Source organism: Muntiacus reevesi, chromosome 3, assembly GCF_963930625.1.
Source record: "Muntiacus reevesi chromosome 3, mMunRee1.1, whole genome shotgun sequence".
Taxonomy (NCBI): Eukaryota; Metazoa; Chordata; class Mammalia; order Artiodactyla; family Cervidae; genus Muntiacus; species Muntiacus reevesi.
The window spans coordinates 144,874,184-144,895,811 of record NC_089251.1 but is presented as its reverse complement, the minus strand read 5'-3'; the positions used below and the strand labels follow the sequence as shown (position 1 = coordinate 144,895,811).

The 21,628-nt window shown below is 35.3% G+C and overlaps 1 protein-coding gene across 1 annotated transcript in view; it reads left to right on the top strand.

Moving 5' to 3' along the window:
* The window catches only part of BMPR2 (bone morphogenetic protein receptor type 2), a 153,254-nt gene that overhangs the window by 103,017 nt on the left and 28,609 nt on the right, over positions 1-21,628 (top strand). The window contains exons 4-8 of the mRNA XM_065930809.1: positions 11,608-11,718; positions 12,464-12,555; positions 15,025-15,255; positions 15,986-16,100; positions 21,308-21,468. Of these exons, the coding sequence (XP_065786881.1) occupies positions 11,608-11,718; positions 12,464-12,555; positions 15,025-15,255; positions 15,986-16,100; positions 21,308-21,468 (710 nt within the window). The remainder of the gene's footprint in view (positions 1-11,607; positions 11,719-12,463; positions 12,556-15,024; positions 15,256-15,985; positions 16,101-21,307; positions 21,469-21,628) is intronic.

Here is a 21,628-nt window from a genome sequence, read left to right as displayed (position 1 = left end):
AAATTCAGGCTTTCTGTTTTAGAATTTATGGAGCGTTATTTTCTGGCTGTCTTTGTTTTTTGTTATTGTTCTTTGTTTTCTGGTTTTTGTTGCTGTTGTTACCATGGAAAAGAATTTTCTCTGCTGATTTTTGTGTGTGATTTTAAGAGAGATTTTCACATAATTTTTTCCCGATAGAAATTTATACATATATTTAAAAGAGTTGTTTACAATTATTTCCCTATAAGGACTTCTCTTTTTCTATCTGTCCTGAGTTCCTCCATACTAATTTGGGGACAATTTTGTCTACCACAGTGCATTTTATTAAGTAGAGGAGTACGTCTTTTCCTTTTTTTAAAAAAATCAATCAGATACATCTTAGTTCCCTTCAACCTAGCAAGTCACATGGTATTTCTAGCTACCAGAACTGCTGACCAGAGGTCATTGCTTGGAAGTGAAGGAAAAGGAAATTGACCTTATTATTTCCTTTATCATAGACTAAAAATATACTGAAATAAATGCTAATAGTACCTGTAAAACATTTTTATAACTACTAGAAATTATGTTACTGAGTTCTGGTCTTTATGTATATGTATATATCCTTAATATTTTAAAAATAAAAAGTTAAAAAAAAAAGTTAACTTGAAAAAAATGAGAACTATCCTCGTAGAGTGGTGTTTTTGAAATTGTGGTAACATACACGTAACATAAAATTGAGCATCTTAACCATTTTTAAGTGTATAGTTCAGTTCAATGTTGTTATTCAACCAGTCTCCAGATCTCTTTTCATCTTGCAAACCTGAAGCTCAGAAAAGTTAAATAAAATGTTGATCTTTGGGGAGTATTACATGTCTTACTCCACAAAACAACCAAAGTGCTGTGTTTTAAATAAACAAATACCATTTGTTTTTCCAGTGTTAATAGTTCAGTCTGTAATTATAGCAGGGTTATAGGCATTTCTTATATAGTCTCTTTTGTTTGGATGTTAATATGTCTATAATTGTGAGAAAAATAGGTAAAAGTAGAAAAAAATTTTTTCTAAACTATTCCTAAATGTCCAATTTTTAGATAACCAAAAGTTGTGTATATTTGTACACATTTCTCTAGTATGTTACAGTATAAGGTATGCTTATTTATTTGTCAACTGTTGCCAATAATACTTTTTTGAGTAAGCCACCTCTGAGTTCACTGGCCTTAACAAGAAGCATTTATTATGATCACCATTCTTGAAGATCTGCTGGATTTGCCTGATACAGGTTGTACTCAGGTCCAGGCTGTAGGGTCAGTTCAGGCCTTCACTGTCTGGGGCTCAGGATAAAGGGGCAGCATTCTACTCCGAATTGGCTAGTTGATCACAGGGAGCTCAAATAGAATTGTCCAAGCATATTTTAGATCTCTGTTAGTTTTATATATTTGCCAACCTTCTGTTGTCCCAAGTAAGTCACGTGGCCAAATTCAATATCAGCAGGTGGGGAAGTACTTTCCATCTACCATGAGACCATAGGAGAATGTGGGTATATTTCTGTTAGAGGAAAGAGAGACTTTTAGAAAGCAAGAAGAGTTACTTTCTAAACTTAAAAGGAAGATTTCTGTAGCACCTATTTTTTCCTAATAAATTCCTCACTCCTTTTAAAATAAAATCTGTTGTATATAAGAATGGACATCCAAAAAAAACCCGCAAGTGGTATAAATCTAAATTATTTTCACTCTGCTAGCTTTTAATACAGATACTCCAGTTAGGTGATTTTCTTCGTACTTTAAAATAGCCTATTAGTTACTGTAAAGATCAATACTTTTTGAAAATTAGGTTCATATTTTTAACTGATGATTCTTGAAGTGGATCTGTCAGAGAATTAAGAGTTACTAAACAAGTCACTCATTTAAAGAGTAGTATGTCTTGCTTTCCAATTTGATAAAATGCTAAGATATTTATAAAAACATAAATTGTTTTTATCTCACAGAGATTATGTGATAAATATCTTTTGCTTTTGTTTGAAAACCTAGGTAGAGTTGGACTGAAACTACAACTTACATTATCCAGCATTTCATTAGTGCTTCTAAGCGGGACAGTTCAGTTCAGTTGCTCAGTCGTGTGATTCCATGGACTGCAGCATGCCAGGCTTCCCTGTCCATCACCAACTCCCAGAGCTTGCTCAAACTCTGTCCATCGAGTCACTGATGCCATTCAACCATCTCATGCTCTGTCATCCCCTTCTCCTCCTACCCTCAGTCTATCCCAGCATCAGGGTCTTTTCCAGTGAATCAGTTCTTTGCATCATGTGGCCAAAGTCAGCTTCAGCATCAGCCCTTCCATTGAATATTCAGGACTAATTTCCCTTAGGATTGACTGGTTTAATCTCCTTGTAGTTCAAGGGACTCTCTTTTCAGCACCATAGTTCAAAAGTATCAGTTCTTCACGGCTCAGCTATTCTTATAGTCCAAGCAGAACATGTTGGTGCCTTTCAGACAAGTTTGCAGACAAAAAATATGTTCAGGGGAAAGAGAGGAACATAAAAGAGAAGGAAAGATAAAAAGATGAATTGTAAAAAGGAAGAGTCAAGGACGTAAAAAAGAGAAGTGTCTGTGTTGGAGGATAGGACAGTACCAGCCACAGTTTTTCTAAACTCCCCCGTGGCTTCATCAGTGCCCTAGGTATTGTGTCACTTTACCACCCTTCTCTCACTATCTGAGGAGTGGGGTTTGTAGGAACCGAGCAAATATCTATGAACAGTGTGAATGGGAGTAATCAATGATGGATGAGCTGATGATCTTTTCATGGAAGACCAGATGTGCTGTTTCAAAGGTCCCTTTTAAAGAATTGTCAGCTATAACATGGTAGGTGTTTTGAGGGATGAGGAAATAGTTTGGGAACTGTGAAATAGGTATAGTAAGGTTTTAGATAGGTATTAAGGATGGTTTTCTGAATGGCGCTAATTACCTATAGACTGTACAATAAGACATATTTCCCTCTATCCTGTCTTTCAATTGCCCAGCTTTTGTTTTTTCTCTGTTCTGCCCCAGTTCATCTTTTATTAACTCTGGCCTTTTTGGTTGCTGCTTCTGCCTCTGCTGCCAAAACAGTAGAAACCATGAGAGTTTTTCATTTGTGTGCTTGGTTTATTATTCTTCTCTTGTCAGTAAAATTGGATAGTTTAAAAGTACTAAATATTAAGTGGAAGACCAAATGTATATATCTGTGTAATGTTTCTGTGATGCTCGATAGGGATTAGCTACAATGGTCTTTTAATTTTATCCTAACTCCTAGGCTCATTGCAAGGAAAAATAACCTGTTATGTAGAAGAGCAACCCTGAATGAATTTCATCTGCACATATAGCACAGTTAAATCATGAGAACGTACTATTGAATAACAGATTCAAGGCACAAAAATTTTATTTATATGGAATAGAGAAATGGTCAAAACTAAGCAGGTAGAAAATATACGACTGCTATGAAAGCAAGGAAATCATTACCACAAAAGTTAGGATGATGGCTTTTTCTGGGAAAAAGAAAGGCTACTATGCCTCAAGAGCAGGTAAGGGTTTTGGGGGAACCTAGAAGCTCTATTTCTTGGCCTAGGTGGTAACTACATGAGTATTTACTTCATAATAATTCACCAAGCGCTACATTTGTATTATGAATAGTTTTGTGTATGTGGGTTATGTTTTGTAATAAAAATGGTTTAAAAGAAGGAAGCCAATTATGGGGGAAACTAGGAAACAGAAATTTAATAGGAAAAATGATAGCTTTTCTTAATACATCTTATTTTACTTTCCTTATAAGAATGGGCACAAGTTATGATCATAATGAAAAGAACATCAGTCAGAGGGGCAGGAGTTATTTGTACAGTGCAATTTATATTTTGTTGTCTAGTTGGCAAATGACTTGAAGATACAACTTCCACTTTTATAGTCAGGTTATTTTCTGAAGGATCTTTAGTATGAATTCTGGATTTCGAAGTATCATTTTTATGCCAGTTAGAAAGATTGACTAGCGATCTCTTGAGTGATTTGACTTTTTGGTTTGATTCTGTATTGTGATAATTTTAATTTGCTTTTGGTTTGTTTTACATAATGAATATTGCAATGATTAGATTTCTGTTTTAATTTAGGCTCAAATTATCTTTTCTCACTCAATTAGGTTATTGATTTCTAAGAAATAGAAATAATTATTTTCAAAAGCTTTTGTGTACAGTTATGATACTTTTGTCATATCTACATGTAAAGCTGAAAAACAAAATCTGAACAAAATAGAGACAATTACATCCTGGTAGAATTATACCAAAAATATTTTGAGAACATGTCTAATGATGTTTCTTTATACTTTTGTGAAATTTTTTTAAAGGTAGCGTAGTCTTCAGATTAATCTATATCTCCTGTTTACTTATATTTACTAAGAATTTTAACCTATTTATTTAAATGTTGATTTTACACTTATTTAATGACTTTATTCCAGTGAAATATAATTAACTTTGTTATTTTTTATTTATTCCTTGATAAGAGAAGCAAAATCCTGCAATTCAGTCTTTTCAATCACAAAGCAACTATTTTAAAGATATTAAAATTACTATAAAGACTTACATATAAGTTAAGTTTGATAGATGTTGAATACCTTTCCTTTGTTTTCTTTTAAAAAGTTTTTATAGGGAAGAGGGCTAATACAGTTTGTTTCTCTTTCTGTCTGTATTTAGTTTTCTGCTGTTCCTTTTATAATTCAGTCATAGAATGCCTAAACTCAGCAGAATATGAAATGTTTTGTTTACTGTTGTGATTTGTTGTATTTGTTTCTTACAGGCTAGTTCTGTTTACAGTGATTAACAAGGCAAATTAAATTTAAAATGATCTTAAATATTCAATATTAAATAACGTCTTGGGAAAAATAAGAAATCTGCCTCCACTCAATTTGGTTTTGGGACATTAAGCATAAACATTAATCTGATTATGATTATGGTATAGTTGCCATTTGAAACATAATAATTAAGTCAACGTTGTTTATTCCTTGTAAAAATATTTGTTCAAAACACTGAGCTGCATGATATATCATCGCTACTGGAACAGTATTTAGCAATCTGAATTATTTTGCTAAGGAATTCGTTTAACTCTGATCACATTAATTGTTTTGATTTTAAATGTTTTTCTCTGCTTTTATGAGAAGCACATGCTTAAATTCTTTTTTAAACTTAATCCCTAATTTGCCTTTCCGCACTGAAGTTGTAAAAGATTAAGGAGCCAGCATAACCAGTTTGTGTTATGTTTAAGATTTCCTTTGTTGCTTACTGCACATGCAACAATGTTGTTCTTTCTTTGACCCAGACCCAGACAAAGGCTAAGTGTAGCAAGGAAGCAGACAGCACGCCTCCAGTAGTGGCCCCTGCCTGGCTCCAGGATTTGTAAACAGAAACATCCCAGGCTCCAATGAGGCCGACAGCAGTTCCCTGTCTGTTCTGCATTCAGGAAGCGCTTGCTTTTATAAGCCCAGACATTGCTCACAACCATACATAGCAGTGTTTACATTTGGCTGAGTATTTAACTGAAAAAGCTAATAGGGAAGAAGAGGGTGTATTAGAACTAGCAGGACACAACAATTTCAGGGATAGCTTATATATAGCATATATGTTTCCTTTAAAAATATTTTATAAAAAGAAATAAAAAAAACCAAAGTTTGTAGTTTTTTTGGTAAACGCTTCTTTTATTACACACATGTGTGAATACACGTCTTGAAATATTTTTCCTGGAAGTTTTTCAGGGATTTCATATTTTTAGATCATGTGACATATCCTGAAAGCTTGTAATTTAAAATATTTAACCATTAGCATGATTTTAACTTGTTTTAAAATCTATTTTAACACCCTTTTTCCTTACTATTATGTGGATTATAATCTCTATTTTAGACTTTGCATTATTTTGTGAAAAGTTATGTTTAACTTTTTTGCGTGAATTTGAGAATAAAAGCAAAGAGAATGCTGAACCTTCAGAAAAAAAACTAGAAGAGTTAAACAGAATTTTGGAGTTAGAAAGACCTTGGAAGTCACCTGTATAAATACCTTTTAAAAATGGTTTTATTTTAATAGCAAACTTATAGGAACAGCACAGAAGACAGACAACAGTAAAAATCTGTTATTGCATGTATTACAACTCTGAAAGGTATAGTAAATGGGTGGAATCTACTGTATGATAAAAATGTTACAAACACCATTCAGTTGCTGTCAATAAGAAGTTTGCTTATTTTTTAAAAAGAACAACCAAGTGGTGGCATTGTCCGGAAACATTTAGCAGGTTTTTTTATAACTGTTGTGACGTTGAACTGCTGAAACTTGTTCACTGAGACGTTTTGACTTGCATTTGTGCTTTTGTGTGTCCACATTTATATAAAAAATTGACATACAAGTTTAAATGGAAAAAACTGCCAGTATGTGACTTCTGTCCTCTAGTTTTCCACTCAGAATCCTATCTGACTCCACAGGGGGAAATTTCTAATATTCAGAATTAAGAGTAACAGGAAGGAGAGGAAAGAAAAAAAAATTTTTTTTTTTTTTTTTTTGAGAATGAAATGTTTTCCATCAGAGTGGGTTCTTAAGGTCATTTTTCACACAAGTAGGATACTGGTTGAATGTCTTTTGGCATAATTGTTACACATTTGGCATGGGTAACACACAGGCTTGTGTCTTCAGTAAAGGCCAAACACACAGGGTTCATTTGCTTCCTGCACTGTGGAAGTGCAGATTTGTTCTGACTTCCTGGGTAATTTCTCACACCAGGTATTGAAAGGAAAGTTTGGAAATCAAGTTTCAGTGAACTCCTAATAATGTATGATTTTATGGACTGCTGCAGTACTGAGTCTCTATCAGTTAATTTTCTTTACTATTAGCAGTCACAATAGATGCTACAAAATTTTTCTATTAAATTTTTTCTATTTTAAGAAAAGTCCCTTAGACTTTTTAAAAAGTGTGTTTTCTTAAAGTTTATATTCATTTGTAACAAATTAAGCTGTCTGTTTTTAAAACCTGAGCTAGATTATAAAAACCTTAAGGCAAGCATATTGACAACATAAAGAAGAGGTTGCAAAGGATGAGATGGAAAAATTGGAAATCAGATGCAGTAATCCAGGAAAACTCAAAAGTGTGAGAATCCTTAATAGTCCTTGAGAATATCACCATAGACTAGTTGATATCTAAAATTATGGCCCAGTCATGTAGAAATTTGAATTTGCTCCAGTATGTTTAGTTTGAAAAGGCATAAAAAATACACACTTTAAGAGCATTTTATACAAAATGCTTTAAATTAAAAAAACATTTAATTGTAGATACTCACTGTCTTTTTTTAAAAATTGTATTTATTTTTAATTGATTGATGATTGCTTTACAGTATTGGTTTGATTGCTGTCATACATCAACATGAATTAGCCATATGTATACATGTTCCCCTCCCTCTTGAATTTCCCTCCCATGTCCCACCCTTTCCCACCCCTCTAGGTTGTTTCAGGATTCCTTAAGTCATACATTAAATTTCCATTGTCTATCTGTTTTACATAGGTTAGTATATATGCTTCCATGCTACTCATTGTCTTTTACCAAGATTTTTTGCTCTTCTCTACTAATCGTTTTTCCGTGGTGCTACTGGGCAAGGTAAATTGCCCCCCCTTTTTTGGAATGGGTAGAAATAAGGAGCTTAGTTTTGAATATGTTGTTTGGATATCTTTAAAATATGCAATTGGGAATATAACGTATATTTGTTAAAGGAACTGTATGTACATCAATTGATTGTTGTTGTTATTTAGTCGCTAAGTCATTTCTGACTCTTTGAGACCCCATGGGCTGCAGCACACCAGACTTCGCTGTCATTCACTATCTCCTGGAATTTGCTTAAACTCATGTCCATTGAGTAGGAGATGCCATACCACCATCTCATCCTCTGTTGCCACCTTCTCCTCCTGCCAACAATCTTTCCCATCATCAAGGTCTTTTCAAATGAATCAGTATCAGGTGGCTAAAGTATTGGAGCTTCAGCTTCAGCATCAGTCCGTCCAATGAATATTCAGGATTGACTTCCTTTAGGATTGAATGGTGTGATCTTGCTGTGCAAATGGACCCTCAAGAGTCCTCTCCAGCCCCATAGTTCAAAAACATCAGTTCTTCGGCACTCTGACTCCTTTATGGTCCAACTCTTATATCTGTACGTGACTACAAAGTAATGTCTCTGCATTTTAATACACTACCTGGGTTTGTTATAGCATTTCTTTCACAGAGCAAACATCTTTTAATTTCATGGCTACAGTCACCATCAGCACTGATTTTGGAGCCCAAGAAAATAAATCTGTCACTGTTCCATTTTTTTCCCCATCTATTTGCCTTGAAGAGGTAGGACCAGATGCCATGATCTTTGTTTTTTGAATGTTGAGATTTAAGCCAACTTTTTCAGTTTCTTCTTTCACCTTCATCAAGAGGCTCATTAGTTCTTCTTTGCTTTCTGCCATTAATTGAAGTCGCTCAGTCACGTCTGACTCTTTGTGACCCCCTGGACTGCAGCCTACCAGGCTCCTCCAACCATGGAATTCTCCAGGCAAGAATATTAGAGTGGGTTGCCATTTCCTTTTCCAGGAGATCTTCCCAACCCAGGGATTGAACCTGGGTCTCCCCCGCATTATAGGCAGACACTTTACCCTTTGAGCCACCAGAGAAGTCCATTCTGCCATTAGGGTGGTATCATATACATATCTGAAGTTATTCATATTTTTCCCAGTAATCTTGATTCCAGCTTGTGATTTATTTAGCTTAGCATTTCACATGTTGTACTCTGTATATAAGTTAAATAAGCAGGGTGGCAATATACAGCCTTAACGTACTCCTTTCCCAATTTTGAACTAGTCCATTGTTCCATGTCTGGTTCTAATTTTTTTTTTTCTTTTTAGCCTGCATATAAGTTTTTCAGGAGGCAGGCCAGGTGGTCTAGTATTCCCATCTCTTTAAAAAATTTCCACAGTGTGTTGTGATCCACATGAATTGTTTAAAAAGTGAAAGTCACTCAGACATGTCCAACTCTTTGCAACCCCATGACTATACAGTCCACGGAATTCAACAGGCCAGAATACTGGAGTGGGTAGGCTTTCTCTTCTCCAGGAGATCTTCCCAACCCAGGGATTGAACCTAGGTCTCCTGCATTGCAGGTAGATTCTTTACCCTCAGAGCCACAAGGGAAGCCCAAGAAAACTGGAGTGGGTAGCCTATCCCTTCTCCAGCAGAATGCATTTATTTAATCCATATATTCTAGGAATCAGCTGTTTGAATAGATATACAACTGTGAGGAACATTTTTTTGATTACGACTACATTTGTTCCTTATAGAATCTGTTCTTTTTTTATTTCTGCAGTATTCTTGTTGGCTTCATAATCAATGCCAAGCTTCTCCTCATAAACACCATTCCAAAAGTTCTGATTTCATATCAGTCTGATCTATCTAGCAGTGATTTTTCAACAGCTTACAGCTATGCTGCTAAGTCGCTTCAGTCGTGTCCGACTCTGTGTGACCCCATAGACGGCAGCCCACCAGGCTCCCCCGTCCCTGGGATTCTCCAGGCAAGAACACTGGAGTGGGTTGCCATTTCCTTCTCCAATGCGTGAAAGTGAAAAGTGAAAGTGAAGTCGGTCAGTCGTGTCCAACTCTTAGTGACCCCGTGGACTTAGCCTACCAGGCTCCTCTGTCCATGGGATTCTCCAGGCAAGAGTACTGGAATGGGTTGCCATTTCCTTCTCCATATAGCTATGCAGAACAGTTTAATTATATTCATACTGAACATCTTTTAAATGTTTTCTTCTCTCTCCCCCGTTCTATAGATCATTCTAAATAAATGATTTGATTATCCTATGTTGATGATTCTTCTAAGATGTAGATAGCCTAGTCTATTTGATTTATTATGTGCCTATTTTAGTAATATTACAGTTTTTATAATCTTATAATGTCTTGTAGTGTTTTAAAGACATTATTAACTCATGTATGTGTTTGAATTACACAAGAAAATAAATACCAATTTAAATAGTTAGCCTTTCTAATTTGGAAATAGGAAACCTTTGTTTCCTATTAGATTTGTGAATTTTATTAATCCAGTTAGAGAACAGCTTCATTCTATCAAAAATAAATTTTGTCTGTCACATTTGCTACTGATAATTTGTCTCTGTACATCCACACTGAATTGAATCTCGGAGACAGAGTTTGTGTGAAATGGAAGAAAACAGCTTTATTGCTTTGCCAAGCAAAGGGGGCCATAGCCAGCTAATGCCCTCAAAACTGTGTCCTAACCTGGGAGAGGTGGTTTGTGAGGAGTCTCACAGTCAAGGAGTGGGGTTGCTGATAAGGACCTGGGTTCCTGCAAGGCTGCATTCCTTCAATTTAGGATTCATCTGGTGGTCTTCTGATGGGATTCAGGGATTCTGTGGTAACTGTGACCTTCTCTCTGGAATGGAGAATGCTTCATCAGCTAGTTAACATGTTCCATTTGGTGGAGGTACTGTAGAAGAACTCAAGGATATTGATATGTATATTCCTTGAGGAGGAACCAGGACCCTGCTCCAAAAATGCACTATTGTTTCTTGACTGCTTCTCCATTTCTTGGCAGCCTCTCATTTTCTTGATTAGCAACTGTTTGAATCTATCCTTTGAAACTCAGGAGAAGTCTTAAAGGCTGAATGAAACCTATTTCCTTCAAAAAAGAAACAGGGGACACTGGGTTTTGTGCCCAGAAACCCCACAGGGTCCTTCTTGGTTTCATATTGGTGTTACAATTCCGGGCAGGTACTTCTTTTTAAATGTTACTTGAAATTGGATTTAATTTTGTATGTCCTTTTATTATCTCATTATAAATTGTAGTGATTTCCTAAGTTTTTACCTTGAGAAACTACAAGTAGAGGAGCAAATTAAATCCAAAGTAAGTGAAGAAAAAGAGTAAAAGTTAGATGAGGGATCAGTTGAGTTGAAAACAGGAAATTAATAGAGAAAAAGCAACAAAACCAAAAGCTGTTTCTTTAAAAAGATCAATAAAGTTGATAAACTTCTAGCAAGACTTCCAAGATAAAATTAAAAAAATAAATATCTAGTAATCAGAAGTGAAAGAAATGTCATACCTACAGATCCCATGGATAGTAAAGGAAGATTATGAACAACTTTTTGTTAACAAATTTGACAGCTTCAATATACTGGACCAATTCCTTGAAAGATACAATCTACCACAATTCACATGGGGAGAAATATATAATCTGAATAAGTATTTATCTATTAAATAAATTCAGTAAATAATCAATATTTCCTTAAACCAAAAGTACCAAGCTGAGATGGTTTCACTGTTGAATTCTAGCAACTGTTTAAAGAAGTGATGCCAGTTATCTACAACTTCTAGAAAATAGAAGTACAACTACCAGGCATTTCAGTATTTCAGTGTTCTGGGTCTGTATAAAATAATTTGTGTGATTAAATATATGTGCAATTTTCAATTATGACAAATTTGTTTTTAATTTTTCTTTATTTTCCTTTGATGCTAAAACATTGCTGATTTGACTGTATATTGATATAGCCTGTCTGTAAGTAGTTAGCAAAATACCAGAAAGAAAGGATGACTACATTTAAAAATTTTACTTTCTTTTAGGTCCACCTCATTCATTTAACCGAGATGAGACAATAATCATTGCATTGGCATCAGTCTCTGTATTAGCTGTTTTGATAGTTGCCTTATGCTTTGGATATAGGATGCTGACAGGTAAAAATGCAGGTTTTTATTTTATTATTTATTTTGTAATGTTTATTAAACATTGTGTTTAATCAGAATTGATTTTCTTTAAAAACAATTTTTCATTATAAAAAGCACCTGTTTGCTGCAGTAGCCCTGGAGCCATCCCTGTGTCTTAGACTTTTTCCCCTAGTTTTTATGAAAGGTTTCAAACGTATACAGAATACTCATTACTCAGCTTCAATGATTGCCACTCTGTATATCATCTGTAGGCCCATTCACCCTACCCTTCCATGCTGTTGGATACTTTTGAAATAAATTGAAAGTATCCATTATCTGTAAATATTTTAGTATTATGTCTGGAGTATAACCATTTTCACATCTAAAAATAATAATAATTAAAAATAATTCCTAATCATCAGCTGTCTAGTTGGTTCTAATAAAATTTTGATAAGCTTTCTAGGAAATAAGCACCCATTCATTGATTTGAATAATTTTAATAAAATCTTCCTTGTTATTTCTGTCCATTTCTTAGGATTTTATACTAGGCATACTGGAACCATCTCCCAGAGTTCAGCTTTCATGTTATTCATTATTTATCTTCATTTATAGATGATTCTTAGTTTAGTAAATAGTTTTAGTCCCATTGATATTAGGTATAAGTTATGCTCTCTGTCCTGCAGATCTTCTATTTAACTGTAATATATAAAAATATGTAATATTTTCACTTTTAAGAGAACCACTCATTAGCAAGTTCTTTTTCTAATTTCTGTAGGAGACCGCAAACAAGGTCTTCACAGTATGAATATGATGGAGGCAGCAGCATCAGAGCCCTCTCTTGACCTAGATAATCTGAAACTGTTGGAGGTAAGATTACTTTCAGACTATGGACTGTTGTTTTTTTTTCCTGTCCACATAGTACATCTGAGACAGTGATTAATTCATTTATTCATTTATTCAATGACCATTTGTTAAGAATTTTGTGTCAAGACATCTTCAAGGCACTGAGAATGTTGGTGACCAATACAGATACTTGAGGCTTATATTCTAGTGAGAAGGAGTCTACAAGAGGGTAGATAAATGAAGGTACAGTTGACCCTTGTACAACATGGGTGTGAACTGTATGGGTCCACTCTTACACAGATATTTTTTCAGTAGTAGATATTACTATACCATCCATATTTGATTAAATCTGTGGATGTAGAACCATGGACCAGAAGAACCATGTGTGTATGAAGGGTCACCTATAAGCTATATGTGAATTTTTAGACTGTATAGAGATTAGGTGTCCCTATCCCCACATTGTGGAAAGGTCACTCTAAATTTCAAGTAGTAGTAAGTGCCGTGGAGAAAAAAATGCAAATGAGATGAGAAAGTTACAGAAAGGGGTTAGTAAGGAAAATATATTAAGAAAGGAGATAATCTTTAAGTAGAGACTTGAACAGAGTATGGGAATAAAGACATATCAAATTCTCAGAGAAAATTTACAGGCAAGGATTCCATAGTAGATGCCAAATAAACATTACTTGTTTGTATATATATTATGTATTGTATAGGTACATACAAATATTATGTTTTGCCTAAAATTAAATTTTCATTTGGTAATATCTCAGAACCTGTGTTAAAAGTCTCACCATGATGAATGTTTTTATGCCATTTATTAGGATAACTGAACTAAAATGTCTAAACCAGAGAGTTTTAAATGATAGATCTGGTATATAAAACATTTTAAGAACTTTATTTTTGGGAGGAAAATACAATAAAAGTGAAAAGCAAAATTCAAAAAAGGTATTTCAGTGCATAAAGAATTGATAAAGAGCTGGTAGAAATCAACATGAAATAAACAATCCAATAAAAATAGACAAAAGAGATGAATTGTCAATTCACAAAAGTAAGTATGCCTAGTAGTAGTAGTAGTAGTAGAAGTAGTGGTCGTCGCTCAGTCGTGTCCGACTCTCTGCGACCCCATGGACTGTAACCCGCCAGACTCCTCTGTCCATCGAATTCTCCTGGCAAGAATACTGGAGTGGATTGTCATTCCCTTCTCCAGAGGATCTTCCTGATCCAGTAATCGAACCTGGGTCTCCTGTATTCTTTACCGTCTGGCTTCCCTGGTGGCTCAGACGGTAAAGCGTCTGCCTACAATGTGGGAGACCTGGGTTCTATCCCTGGATTGGGAAGATCCCCTGGAGAAGGAAATGGCAACCCACTCCAGTATTCTTGCCTGGAAAATCCCATTGACAGGGGCGCCTGGTAGGCTATAGTCCATGGGGTCGCAAAGAGTCAGACACGACGGAGTGACTTCACTTTCTTTACCATCTGAGCTACAGGGAAGTATACCTAGTAAATGTGTAATAAGATGTCCAGTTTACTAAACTGAAAAAAATATGAATTAAAACCATTAGGATATTGTTCTGGATTGAGTGAAAGAAGCACTCCAACCATTGCTGATTTAACTTTGCTTTGATACAGCCTTTCTAAAGGGCAATCTTATCTGTGTGTAAAAATTTAAATTAGGAATAGTTAATGAAATATAACAAATATCATAAAATAAATGGTTGTAAATTCCTAAGCTTTTTTCAGTAAAAAGGCAGAGAAGTTCCAGAAGCCAGAAATGAAGAGAACAGTTAAAAATTGCTGGGGTTTTGTTTGAGTAATTTTTTACTGTATTGTACTAGAATCCATGAATGTTGTGTTGTGGAAACACTGTATTCTGTTCAATTCTTATAAAGTGTGTTCATTTCATTGTTGGTTTTGGTAGGCAGTTATCTTCGTTAGGCATATTACAAGCTTTTCTCTTGTTATTGATCCTTTACCTGGAGTCTGTCCTATGCATTAGTTGAATTTCCCACTCTCTGACTCTCCTTTTTGGGATTCTCCATTCATTCTCCATCAGCAGTGGTTGCCCTAAATTCTGTTCCCTGGTTTCTGAAGCTGGAAAGACTTTCTATTGCAAGTTTTTATCCAGTACACAGTGCAGATTTCAGCCTGCTCACAGACTGAATGCTATAAAATAAGTATCTCACCCTATGCCATTTCTTTCTTCTAAATATTGAGTCCCCTCAGGATCTACCTACTTTTGTTCATTCCCCTCCATTTTTAGATTTCTTTTAAAAAATTTTGTTCAGAGTTTATAATTGTCATTTGTGGAAGGGCTGGATATGGTACTTGTTTCTGAGCTGTGTAGGATGTCTAATTTGTTAGTTAATTGATAATGGAGTAATTCGGACTAAGCATTAGAGCCCTGTTGGATACATACAAATTTATACTTTAGTAAATTTGATTGTTCAGTTGTGAAGAAATAACATCTTGCTTTTTTTCAAAACAAACTTACAGCTGATTGGCCGGGGTCGATATGGAGCTGTATATAAAGGTTCCTTAGATGAACGTCCAGTTGCCGTAAAAGTGTTTTCCTTTGCAAACCGTCAGAACTTTATCAATGAGAAGAACATTTACAGAGTGCCTTTGATGGAACATGATAACATTGCTCGCTTTATAGTTGGAGATGAGAGAGTCACTGCAGATGGACGCATGGAGTATTTACTTGTGATGGAGTATTATCCCAATGTAAGTTCTTCTTAAAAAGTTTACTGACTTTTATGTTAATCGCATTTGCAAGGGGATCCCCCTTACATAGAGAGTTGCTGGTTTGCAAACTGAGTATTAATGGTCTACAGTGAAATAAGGATTTTATCCCAGAATGTGAATGAAACTGTTTAGTGCCCTGAACCTCCGTCACTATGTCCCTGTCTCTCTCTTAGCAAGACTTCTTGATGAAGGAGGCAGTGCTTTGATTGACATTTACTCTGATGCATGCTTTTTATCTCAGCCTGCTAATAAAGAATTTATGGATGAGCACCTTGAGTAGCTATGACACATATATTTACAAAAGCCTTCTGATTTTAAAAAAGTTTTCTACTTGTAAAACATAATAGAATAATTTGGTTTTGTCCTGGTAAAAGATACCATGTAAAGAAGCAGTTGAAAATACTTTTTTTCTATCTTAAGTTGATAAAGAAGCCTTTAAAATGAAATTAAATAACCTTTCATAATTTTTAATACTGGAGGCATAAAAATTGATAATGTCTAAATTCTACTTTCCATTCTCTCTTCCTTTCTCTACCCACAGAGATGTCTTTTCTTACTTCACTGTTCTGAAATGTCATGATTCATTAGACCTCCTTTCAATCCTAACATATGTAAATCCCTTTATACAGCTGCTCACTTACCTCCTCATGTTCAAATAAAGTAATTACACTTTTTTCCCCTTCCCCTTTTCCTTTTTCCCTCCATATAGGGATCTCTATGCAAGTATTTAAGTCTCCATACAAGTGACTGGGTAAGCTCTTGCCGTCTGGCTCATTCTGTGACTAGAGGATTGGCTTATCTTCATACTGAATTACCACGGGGAGGTAAGTCAATGACAAGAAGATGCTGAAAACCATATGGGGACACAGTTCACAAAGGGAAGCTTTATTTGTATTTTCAGAGTAAAAGTATATTTTATATTACAGCTGATGTATTATTAGCCAGTTGTTTAAAAGGTCTAGTGTGAGGAAATGTATTTGAAATTTAACAAGAAGAATAAGAAAAAGAACTTCCTTACTCTAGATAAATCATGGATTTCATTGAGATTTTAATTAAAGCTATGAACACTCTCCCTTTAAAGATACATGTATGGGCATACTTTAAAAAATATTCTTGTGATTGTAGGGGTTCTCAATCTTTTGAAGTTCCTCTCTGGACAGAGGTTAAGAACCTCTCAGCTGGACTGCATTGTATTTTCCTTGTATGTGTTTTGCTTATTTAAATGAACTACATATGCATTGTTACTTCTTTAGGCACACATTCTATAGTTTGGTTGGTCTTTAGTATAAAACCCAAATGAATCTTTTTATAAATCAGTGCTTCTCTTAGCTAGCATTAGGTTTGTTCAAATTTATCAGGGAGAAAAATATAACAGATTTCAATGAGAATGACTATTTTTTCCTTTCTCATGTGACAATCTAGAGAGAGACAATCTTCACATTTTTTTTTTTTGGCAGCACCAGAGTAGTATTAGGGCCCCAGACTCCTATATTTCTCCTACATTAATCTTTATATGTGGCTTATGTTTTCAGGATCACCTCATTGTCCATCATGCTATATGCTAATTAGAGAAAAGGGAGAATATGAGGAATTGTCCCCTTTTCCCTCCGAAAGTCCCACTCTTGTGATTATGTTTTCTTTCCCAGAGCTTAGTCCATGCTTTCACACCTCAGTTAGCTGCAAGGGGTGTTTCAGTGCAGTGTGTGTGTGTTAGCTTTAGCTAGGTGCATTGCTGCTTCAGGTAACGAGAATGCGTGGTGAGGAGTCCGTCTGTGCCAGAGGGTCAATGCTGAGTGGTTGTATTATGTCAACACTGAGTGTAGTGCTGTAACTACAGTTTTATTCAGTCTTTTTGTACATTTTTGCTAGTTTTCCAGAGCATCTTTTTAATATATTTGCTTTCTTCATTTTGTTTCAAAGTACACCTCATATCATATCCCAGGCCCCTCAAAATTAGCTTTGCTATGAAAATCTGTCTTTGTGTTTATATCCCTGCAGCAGTTTTCTTGCCATACATTCTTTTTTCACTTTCTCTGACCTCTGTAATGAAGAGAATTTTTAATGTATCAATTTCTCAGATCTTTGTTCCATTGTATAAAAGCGTGGATCATCTTTTTTAGCTGCTGCCTCATATATAAATAATTTCTCCTGAATAATTTATCAGTTCATTTATCTTGACATCTTGCTTTTCTTGAATACAGAATTGTTCAATGTTATTGCCTATGTCAGCAACTTGGATGCACTTACTTTAGTGCATTAGCTCATTAACCATTTGAATTGTGTTTCTTTATTCTGAAATATTCTAACTCCTTTAAAGAACTGTCTTAGCACAAAAATTAAAATACCATCCTAATCCCCCTTTTCAAGGCTCACATGATTCAGAAAGTTTTCCAGTCAAACTTTGGCTGGAAGGAATAATTGCCATCAAATATGAGTTTTATTTAAACACAGATTCTTTTCTTAAACATCACCTTATATTATTACTAAATAGTTAACCTTAAATAAAAAAACAACTGAGTATGTGCTATTGTAAAAAACATCAGTATAATAGCTATTTGAATTTTTATTTCCTAATTATTTAAAAAATATTCCACAACTCATTTAGTGAGAACTGCCATCATCTAAAAGTCTCCAAGTAATAAATGCTGGAGAGAGTGTGGAAGAAAAGGAATCCTTTTATACTGTTAGTGGAAATATAAATTGGCACAGCCACTATGGAGAATAGTATGGAAGTTCCTTAAAAAAACAAAAGTAGAGTTACCTTATTATCCTGAAGTCTCATTCCTGGGCACATATCCAGAGAAAACTATAATTCAAAAAGATACATGCATCCCAGTGTTCATTGTGGCACTATTTTACAATATCCAAGGAATGTACATGTCCATCAACAGATGAAGATGAGGAAGATATATATAAAAGGTGAATATATATATATACATACACACACACACGTTATACACACATATAAAGGGAATATTGTGTTATGTGTTTACTCAGCCATGAAATCCATTTGCAGCAACATAGATGGGCCTAGAGATTATCATACTAAGTGAATTAAGCCAAACAAATATCATATGATATCACTTATATGTAGAGTCTGCCAAAAAAAAAGATATAAATCAACTTATTTACAAGACAGAATAGACCTACAGACGTAGAAAACAAACTGTGGTTGGTTACCAAAGGGGAAGGGGGAAGGATATGGACTTCAGTAGTTGTGGCTCTTGGACTCTAGAGCCCAGGCTTAGTAGTGATTGCATGTGGGCTCAGTTGCTCCACCTTTTATTTCCTTTTTAATAGTATCAGAAAGTATTACCCAAGTTTCCCCTCTGCTGGCTCACTGACTGACTTCGCATCGTTCTTCACTTTATTAACCTAGTTTCCGTAGTGTGAGATGATTAAGCTTAATTATTGGTATGGTGTTATACAAACATTTTCAGGTATCTCTCTAAATTTTCTTATATAAATAGCAGCTCAAGATTAAACCATGTATACTTATGTTCTGGTTTTATCCAGAATAAGAAATGCAGTTCTTTTACGGGTTGAGTGAGCCATGTTAGTACAGACTTTGGAGGACTGGACCAGGAAGTAGGAAGGGGAACAAATGAGAAAGAAATCAATGTGTAGAAACCTAGTAACTGCTATTTTTCTTCCAGTTGTGCTATTGCGTTTTCCTCCCCGTATCAAAGGAATCTTTTTTTTTTTTTTTTTTTTACTTTTGAGCTTTTTGTTCCGTATTGTGCTATAGCTGATTAACAGAGTTGTGATAGTTTCAAGTGAATAGAGAAGGGTCTCAATTACATTTGTCTCGCGCGTGTATGTTCCTCGGTTCTTTGGTCACAACAAAAATTTGGAGTGACGGACATTGAAGCCCCCTCGGCGGGTCACAGTTCTTGGAGGACAGACCATGTTATAGCTCTTAAATAAATCAGTGTTACAGCTCTGTTTATTTAGATAATAGCAGGAAAATCCATCTTTGAGGCGTGAGGGCACGTCGATCCAAAGACGCGAAGAGAAGAGCGCCCCATCGCGCGGGAGAGAGAGGGAGAGAGAGAAAGAGAGAGAGAGCTTTGGCTCCTCTTTTTATATGTTTCTCTGTCCCTGGGCCTGTCTTATGTAAATTGGGCCTAGGCAGGAGCGTTGTTTGTTTTACCTGAGATTCTCACTCCTGTCCTCAGACCTTCCTTTGTTCTATTTTCACAGGCTTTCCCTTCCAGGTCTTTTAGCCACTACCATTTTGGACTCTTTTTTTTTTTTTCCCTATTCTAACTACCTAACATATTCATCCATTCTCCCACAAACCCTCCTCCCATCCAGGCTACCACATAACATTGAGCAGAGTTCCATGTGCTATACGATAGTCTTTGTTGGTTATCCCTTTAAAATATGTGGTGTGTACATGACCATCTCAAACTCCCTAACTATCCCTCCTCTAGCCCTGCAACCATAAGTTCATTTTATAAGTGTGTGAGTCTCTTTCTGTTTGTAAGTAAGTTCATTTGTATCATTTCTTTTTGGTCAAAGGAATCATTATCTTCTGTCTTTGGTTTTATTATTGGTGAAATCGCAGTTTAATACATGTTAATGAGAGTAATAAATGTAAATTCTGAGTCTTTTTGTGCCTAAATGTAAACATTCTGTTTGTATTTATTATTGGCTTTGTTCTTTATATAACTAAGGAGTTATTTTAAATTTTGAGAATTGGACCATAGAGTTTTTTTTCCTTTTAAGAGCTGTGGCTTTATTTCAATATAAGAGTTACGTAAAGTTTTCTTTTTTAAATTTTATTGAAGTATAGTTGATTTTCAATATTGTATTAATTTCTACTGTACAACAGGGTGACTCAGCTGTACACATATATTCTTTTTCATATTCTTTTCCATTGTAGTTTTTCACAGGACATTGAATATAGTTCCCTGTGCTATACAGTGGGACCTTGTTGTTTTTCCATTTTATGTAGAATAGTTTGCATCTGCTAATTCCAAACTCCCAGTCCTTTCCTTCCTTCCTCCCTCCTCCATTGTTTTCTTATCAAGAGGAAAGGAATTATGATTTTAGTTAGGGGCCTTGGTTGGGTATAGTCTTTCAGGCAGTGTGTGTGTATCTCTGTGTCAGGCCTTTTGAATTTAGGCAGAACGTGTCCTCTCTCTGCCTTCATAGAACATTAAAGTCTTCTGATAAACAAGTAACAGAGTGAGTATAGGAGTATTTTGTTTTGTAAAATCAGAAAACAGTCCACTGCAGAACTGTTTCTAGTTTGATTTGAAGAACTTTGGTGGGCTTCAAGCTAAGCCTCAGGGCAAAACTGGGATTTTTCTGTCATAGGTTGTAAGATACATAGGCCAATTTCAGAGCCATGCCAGTTTTCCTGTGATAATTGTTTTAGATAAGTTTACTTTTTGTTTTTGCCAAATATTCCTTTTTTTATTGCTTCCTTTTGCTGCTGCTGCTGCTGCTAAGTCGCTTCAGTCATGTCTAACTCTGTGTGACCCCATAGACAGCAGCCCACCAGGCTCTCCCATCCCTGGGATTCTCCAGGCAAGAACACTGGAGTGGGTTGCCATTTCCTTCTCCAGTGCATGAAAGTGAAAAGTGAAAGTGAAGTCGCTCAGTCATGTCTGACTCTTAGCGACGCCATGGACTGCAGCCTACCAGTCCCCTCTTTCCACGGGATTTTCCAGGCAAGAGTACTGGAGTGGGGTGCCATTGCCTTCTCCAGCCTCCTTTTGCTACTATAGGGAAAAAAAAGGACCAAAGTAGTATATGTTAAAATTAGAAGCAAGATCCTATTGACTAGTAATTGCAGCTGAGTGTTTAAAGCTTAATTAATTATAGATGCAAAAGGAATTATGTTGTGAAATACAATGAAAACAGTGAGGATTGTGAGTTGAAGATTTTATTTACATACTTCCTGTTATTAGAAAAGTATAGGGAGGAAAAACAGCAGTCTTCTTTATATTACATTCCTGCTCATTCTGTGTCCAGTAGTGCAATTGAAGCATTAATAAATATTTGAAAATTATCCAAACAGATCATTATAAACCTGCAATTTCCCATCGAGATTTGAACAGCAGAAATGTTCTGGTGAAAAATGATGGAACCTGCGTTATTAGTGACTTTGGGTTGTCCATGAAGCTGACTGGAAATAGACTGGTACGCCCAGGGGAGGAAGATAATGCAGCCATAAGTGAGGTGAGTGTATACAAAAGGTAACACACTGACATACTTTTAAAACATAATAAATTGAATTTAAAAATCTACTAACTACTCAGGACAATTGTCCTTATCCAGTTATAGCATATTAGGAATTACAGAATTAAGATATACAGAAAACATTGCATGAAGTTCATCA